This window comes from Urocitellus parryii, chromosome 3, assembly GCF_045843805.1.
Source record: "Urocitellus parryii isolate mUroPar1 chromosome 3, mUroPar1.hap1, whole genome shotgun sequence".
Taxonomy (NCBI): Eukaryota; Metazoa; Chordata; class Mammalia; order Rodentia; family Sciuridae; genus Urocitellus; species Urocitellus parryii.
This window is the reverse complement of record NC_135533.1, coordinates 212,261,526-212,268,951: the sequence shown is the minus strand read 5'-3', so window position 1 is coordinate 212,268,951 and position 7,426 is coordinate 212,261,526. Positions and strand designations below refer to the sequence as shown.

General features: G+C 39.9%; 1 protein-coding gene across 1 annotated transcript; it reads left to right on the top strand.

Moving 5' to 3' along the window:
- The first annotated feature begins 3,339 nt into the window (after positions 1 to 3,339).
- On the top strand, positions 3,340 to 4,266 carry LOC144253562 (olfactory receptor 7A17-like). Its single transcript, XM_077795790.1, has one exon. The coding sequence runs from the start codon at positions 3,340 to 3,342 to the stop codon at positions 4,264 to 4,266; it is 927 nt and encodes a 308-aa protein (XP_077651916.1).
- Positions 4,267 to 7,426: the final 3,160 nt, after the last annotated feature.

Here is a 7,426-nt window from a genome sequence, read left to right as displayed (position 1 = left end):
GGTGCATAGATCCTGTGGACAATTATGTGGTGAGCATAGAAGTCCAGTGGGGTGAGACTCATGAATAAGTGGTAGGAAGCATTCCCATAGAATTAGACCATAGCCAAGGAGATTGTCAATAAGTAAGTGGGAGAAGGGAGTATCAGGTTGGGGGAGAAGTGCAGTGAAGTGAGGGTATTATTTCTTTAATTTTTAACTTGGAGTATATTTGAGCCTGTTTTCCTTATTTGCTATTAGTGTCTGACTACTGCTTAGCTATCTTACAACAACAGTTTTTGAGACACACATTGCACAGTATCTTCTCTCATATATGGCATTCACATGAAAAGAAGTTTTGACAGGTCAAAAGAACCAAAGGAACTTTACCTTATATCTCCTTTTTCTTCTGCTGAAATTGAATATATTTTGAGTCTGTTGTTCTTTCCTTCCTCTGCAATTCCAAATTGTTTGCTTGTATGGAAATTGTTGTCATTGCTGTCTGTCATTCTTTTAAATGAAGAATTGGAGATTATCTCTAAGTTTGCTTTTTGCCATTTCTTTACTTAGGTATATAAATATTTGGGGAAAGGGGTATATAAACTTTGGTGAAATCTATCAGCCAGGCATATTGCACTTTCTAAGTATAGAAAGTTCCCCTGCATGATTAGTAGCCATCAATTACCTCCTGTGCCTTTTGCTGTCTTCTTGCCTGTGTTTTTCCTGATCACTGCCTTTCTGCCTTGGGTGATTACTTCTATTTGGATGAGCAGCAATCATCTCTGCAATCCTGTGGAATGTATATTTTGTATTCAACTAAAGCTTGACTGAATCTTTCTCAGAGCTTACATTTTACACCTAATAGCTTTGTTATGTTTATGGAGTTTCCCTTTCTGTACAATAGGTATTAATGAAAAGATCTAAAGTAGAAATAATGTAATCCCATCAACATGAGTCAACATTGCAATGGCAAAACCCTGGAAATAAAATAATGAAAGTAGGTATTCATTATTATAGGTGAGGAATAAGTGAGATAATACATGTAAAGTATGTAGCTCATATGCATGGTGAGACTCCTAAGGGGAGCACTGAGAATATTTCAATCACATATGTGACTTAATTTCATTATTCTTGAAATTGTGTCTAGTGTCATAAGCACATCTGAATGCATTTGGGTTTATATAGGATGAGGTAATAACGTTGGATACTATTTCTTCCAGTGGTCCTAAGGAAGTACCTACTTTATTATTTTATTTCCAGGGGTTTGCCAATGCAATGTTGACTCATGTTGATGGGATTACATTATTTCTACTTTAGATCTTTTCATTAAATTTTATTTTAAATTTCCATTTAATTTCATTTATTGCAATTGTTTTGAATTCATTTATTTGTCTGCCATTCTTTTTATTCTGCAGACCTTTAACTTCAAAATCTTTTCTATGTGTTCTAATTTTTTTTAACCTTTGTGAAAATAATGTAAGTGAACAAAGCAGGTAAGATCTTTGCTCATTTGCACCTTATATTATAGTGACAAAGGAAGAGTGCAGGGGAATAAGTGCATCTGTGGTAGAACGTCCACAAGAGTACAGCACAGGAAGAGGAGGATGGAGGGCCACGGCATGTGCGGAATTTTATAGAGATTAATATAGAGTGGGCAGACCTCAGAGCCAGGGCCTTTGCGCTCATGTATTCCAAACTGGGAATAATCTTTCTACATGCTGTTGAGTTCATTTTTCTTGTATTTTGTTGGGGATTTTTACATCTATGTTCATTAAGGATATAAGCTTTTAGTTTTCTTTTCTAGTACAGTTGTTGTCTGGCCTACATGTGACTATTATAACACAGGCATCTGAATCTTAAATAACTGAGAGATATTGGGAGGGATCCACAGGATGCCTTTTAAATCAAAATAATGCATGATTCCATGTACATGATCTGTAAAGCTGTCAATCTCATGGATGCATGGGACAGTGCGGTGTCTGGGAGGGCAGGAAGGAATGTGTGGGCTGATCTTAGAGGGTATCCAGTCAGGCTTATATAAGATCATTCATTTCCAGACACCTGCTGTGCAACACAGGGCCAGGCAGTAACAAATGACACTCTACACTTGAAGTCCTGCTATGAGGTTAGATCTCATGATAATCGTTTTTACCACAGAAAACAACAAAACAAAATTGAAAAGGACACTCTGGTGATGGGTGTGTCTATAGCACTGATTGCATAAGAGGCACCAGGGCTTCGTGAGTCTGAACTCATCAGATTGTACATATTACATACACGCAGCTCTTCAGATATAACTACCCTTCAGTAAACGTTCTTAAAACAGAAGATAAGAACAACATGTGGATAAAGGACCCTCTGCATCTTGAAATCACAAACTTTCAGCAGTGTCAAGGAGGCCACCTCCTTACTCCCTGTTCTCATACTGAGTCCTTCCCCGATCTCCTCCTGTTTGTTCTGGTGGACAGCATCGCTTGGTTTTGAAAGAGCATCACCCACAGGACCTTTGCACTGCTCACTCCTCCAGACAGGCACACATCTCAGTATACAATCTCATCATTCCATCTTGAGATCTCTACTTAAATATCATCTTATTCACCTGTCTTGCCTGTGCCCCATAAATAATAGCACTTCCATCCACTCTTTTTACCTGTCAAATGATTTCTTTATGACAATTATTACCATCTGACATGTTATAGGATCATTTCTTTCTTGAAATATTTTTAATGTTTGTATTAGTGCCTTACAGCTGTACATAACAATGAGGTTCATTTTGACATAATCACCCTTGCATGGAAAATAGTTTGTTCCATTTCAGTTCCTAGTCCCTTCTCCTTCCCTTTTCACCTTGCTGGACAACGCAAGCCTTACCCTCGTCTATTTAGTATTTTATAAATTGCTACATTATAAAAATGTGGAATTCACCATATTTTTTTAATATTTTAACGGATAAAGTGAAACTCTATGTATTTAGGGGATGCCATGTGTGGTTTTAATACATGTAGACATTATATAAAGTTAAAATCTATCTGCTCAAATATGTATCATTTCTTTATTGTGAAAATTCTCAAAATCTTCCTTAAGCTCCTGATTTTTATTCATTTCCTTACATACTTGTATTTTTCTGCAAGAATATTTTATTTTAAAATCTTACTGCCTAGAAAGGGCAAGGATTATGGTTGGACCCAACTTATATCCCATACTTCCAAAAAAGTGTAGTTCATAAAACTGTAGTATCCATTGGTGAAAAGTGGACAGGGACTGGAATTCCTAATTAGAGATGGCATGGGGTATGCCTTAAAGGGAACCAGATAGAAAAATTAGTGATGTTAATTTTCTCTTTCCTGGTGTCAATCAAAGCACATGGAAGCACAAAATGACACAAAAATTTCAGAATTTCTTCTTCTGGGAATTTCAGAGGAACCAGAGCTGCAGCCCCTCATCTTTGGGCTTTTCTTCTCCATGTACCTGGTCACGGTCACAGGGAACCTGCTCATCATCCTGGCCACCATCTCAGACCCCCACCTGCACACGCCCATGTACTTCTTCCTCTCCAACCTGTCCTTTGTAGACATCTGCTTCACCTCTACCACGGTCCCAAAGATGCTGGTGAACATCCAAATGCAAAGTAAAGTCATTACCTATACAGGCTGCATTATACAGATTTACTTTTTTGCATTATTTGTAGGGCTGGACAACTTCCTCCTGGCTGTGATGGCCTATGACCGGTTTGTGGCCATCTGCCACCCCCTGCACTACAAGCTCATCATGAGCCCCAGGCTCTGTGGATTGCTGGTGCTGGCATCCTGGGTCACGAGTGCTCTCCATTCCTTATTGCACAGCTTAATGGTGTTGCGACTGTCCTTCAGCACAGGCTTGGAAATCCCCCACTTTTTCTGTGAACCTAATCAGGTGGTCCACCGAGCCTGCTCTGACACTTTCCTTAATGACCTGGTGATATATGTTGCAGCTGTGCTGCTGGCTGGTGGCCCCCTTGGTGGTATCCTTTACTCCTACTCCAAGATTGTATCCTCCATCCGTGCAATCTCATCAGCTCAGGGCAAGTACAGAGCCTTCTCCACCTGTGCATCTCACCTCTCCGTGGTCTCCTTATTCTATTGCACACTCCTGGGCGTGTACCTTAGTTCTTCTATTGCCCAAAATGCACACTCAAGTGCCACAGCCTCTGTGATGTACACTGTGGTCACCCCCATGCTGAACCCCTTCATCTACAGTCTGAGGAATAAGGACATCAAGAGTGCTCTGAAAATACTCTTTGAGAAACTATAAAAGCTCCCATTATCCTGCACCTTCAAAACTACTGCTGATTGCAAGGTTTGAAGCCTCAGAGCAAGAAATTACAATATTTTGACCAGATTGTGAAATGAGACCTGTCTCCTATTTACTTTCTGGAATCTCTATTTCTTTGATTTAAACTTCTCCAAAAAAAATGTAAGGTATGTAAATCATCTTATGAGATTTCTGCTCTGACATCTACACAGCATTCACTGTTATTTGGTTGCACACTCCCTCAAATTTGTTTTCCATCATGGGTTGGAAAGATTGGGAAATCCCATTTATTTATGGGACAACATGAATTTCTGAAGAATAATTTCTTTTAAGGACATAGATCATCCCAAGGTAACTTTGGTTTGACTGTGCCAAAATACTTTGACATGTGCTGTGCTCCTCAGGTGGAAAAATCCCACACTTGATAGTGAAGTCATTTGCATAGTTTTATCCTGGAGGAGAGGCCAGGATCAACAGTTTTATCTTGGGGGTCATCATTCCTTTGTGCCTCACTGTCCTTGTCTGCTCTTCCTAAGAATGTGAGTTTTTAACCAACTCATTTGTTTTGTAACTGGCAGAAGCTTTTCTTCTCTTTATTGGGATTCTGTTTCCTTATGCAGCTTGGTGTCTGCTGTGTCGATCATTACCCACAGGAAAAAACAGTTATGTAATCTCCATCTCCAAGAGAAGGCTGCAACAGAAAGTAAGTGAGAAATAACAGGTTGATTTATCTCACTTCAGAATCAGAGAGGACCCTAAATGTGATGAGATAGACTTGTGCATTGCTTATTGTGTTGCTATGCAAATATGACTTTTCATACTGCAAACGTAATCACTGAAGAGTGGAAAAGTACTCTCCACGTGTAAGGGGTTTTGTTCACTGAATATCGGTGAGCAATACTTATTTTCCATTTCTACTTGAAAATTTCTAGTTTTGTGTAGAAAAAAAATGAATCCTTCTAAGTGTTCTAAGTGAGCTATCCACAACTTTCTGAATTTTTTTATAACTAAAGGGGTAGTAAATGAGCAATATCAATATCATCCATTACATATGTCCTTCATACTCAAGAATCACTTCAATCATCATGACCAGAGCATAACTTGCAAACAATCCTGGATTCTTGCCCAGTGTTGTGATAGCAGGCCACAGCTCTCCTGCACAAACATGCATATACTTTTACTGAATCACGCTCAGAATAAGTCCTCCCATCTGGTCCCATTTGAATAAAGCCATTACATGAAACTGTCAGCATTCAAGAATGTTTGTCATGCAACAATATCCAACCATCACAATAAACAAAGAAAACAGAACAGAGGGCATTTATAATAATCAGCTACTTCATTTTTTGGCTTTCAGTATAATCTTTAAAGACAACATTCTTTAACAGTTTTATGCTAAAGGTCAGGTAACGACACAGTTACAGGTTGCAAGGATGAGCACTTGGACACCTGTGCTGGACTGTCATCTATCATATCTATAACATCCACCAAGGAGCTCTTACCTAGGAAAGCTCTCTCTCTCTCTCTCTCTCTCTCTCTCTCTCTCTCTCTCTCTCTCACACACACACACACACACACACACACACACACACACACACAGAGAGAGAGAGAGAGAGAGAGAGAGAGAGAGAGAGAGAGAGATTCACTAACATGGTTCTCACCTTGCCTACTTGCTTGATGGAGGGCCCAGGAAACTTCTGTGAAGGGGAAAATACTTTCCAAATTATTTTCACATGCCAGATGGTCTCTACAGTGACTCAGCACTGCCATGAGGGTGGCAGCTGTCATAGACAACACACAGATGAGCAGGTGTGACTGACTCCAAATAAAACTTTACTTATGGAGAGCAAAAGTTGGACTTGATGCAAATCAAAACCACAGTGAGATGCACGTCACACCTCTTCAAATGAACATAGGAAAACTAATCAATATGATTTCACTGACAGGTGGAATCTGAAAAAGCTGATCTCATGGAAGCTGAAAGTGATTAGCAAGGTCTGGACAGGAGAGGCAAGAGGGGTAAAGGGGAAGTTATTCAATGGATATGTTAGATGGCAGGAAGAATTCTGGTGTTCTGTATACTAGGGTGATGAAAATCAATAATATATGTATTTTTAAGAAGCTAGAATAAAAGACTTTGATCTCATCACAAAGAAATGATACATATTGCAGGTGAAATATGCTAATTATCTTCATTAATCATTACACAAAGTCCACATTTATCCAATATCATATTGTATACCCCAAAATATATACAATAATGAGTCAATAACAATAAAATTAAAAATTTAAAAAGTAATAAATTTTTTTAAAAGGAAAATAGCAATGTTGATGAACTAATAATTTGGAATCCTCATCCATTACTCCCGGAAATGTAAATGTTACAGCTACTGCAGAAAAGAGTTTGGCAACTTCTCAGGTTAGACATAGAAGTGTCGTATCACCTAGCAATTCCACCTTGTGTGTATACACACAATAGAAGGGAAAACAGGGTCTCAAAAGAGACTTGATCACCAAGGTCCATAGCAACATTACTCACAGTAGCAAAAAGGTGAGAAAAAAAGGTGTCCATCAACAGACTCCTGCATAAGCACAACACTGTGTACTCAGGACAGAAGGTCAGTCAGCCAGGAGCAGAAAGGACTTTCTGATACATGCCACAGCCTTGGTGGATTTGGAGGCATCTAAGATCACCTGGGGAGTGTGTTGCTGTCATCTGCAGAAAACAAACCACCCTCCAAGTCAGAGTGTTTTCTTGTGGGCAAAACCTGGGCCCCTTCACTGCTGACTTCAAGGTGTGTGGCTCTGACCCAGCTGTGTTTGCTCCAGGTGTGTCATCATTCTGGGAGGGTGGCTAAGGAAAAGGCCCCCACGTGAGATGAGCCCACTCTTCCAACACAGAGGAAGAGAAGGACGTGGCGGAATCCCCCAGGCCTCTTACAGCTTCATCCCATAGAGCAGGTCATGTCTGCCCACATCCTATCACCTGATGCAGGTCACTTTAGCATTAGGCTTCTCCAGAGGATGTGGACAGGTGACAGATGGAAACACAGGTTCAGATATGCGATGGACTCCCGTGATCACAGAGGCTGAGTGTTTCCACAATGGTGTCTCCAGCTGGAGAGTCAGAGAAGCCAATCATGTGACTCAGTCCAAGAAG

Bases quoted from the DNA above. Each gene is read 5' to 3' on its own strand.
- LOC144253562 (XM_077795790.1), top strand. From the start codon at position 3,340: ATGGAAGCACAAAATGACACAAAAATTTCAGAATTTCTTCTTCTGGGA.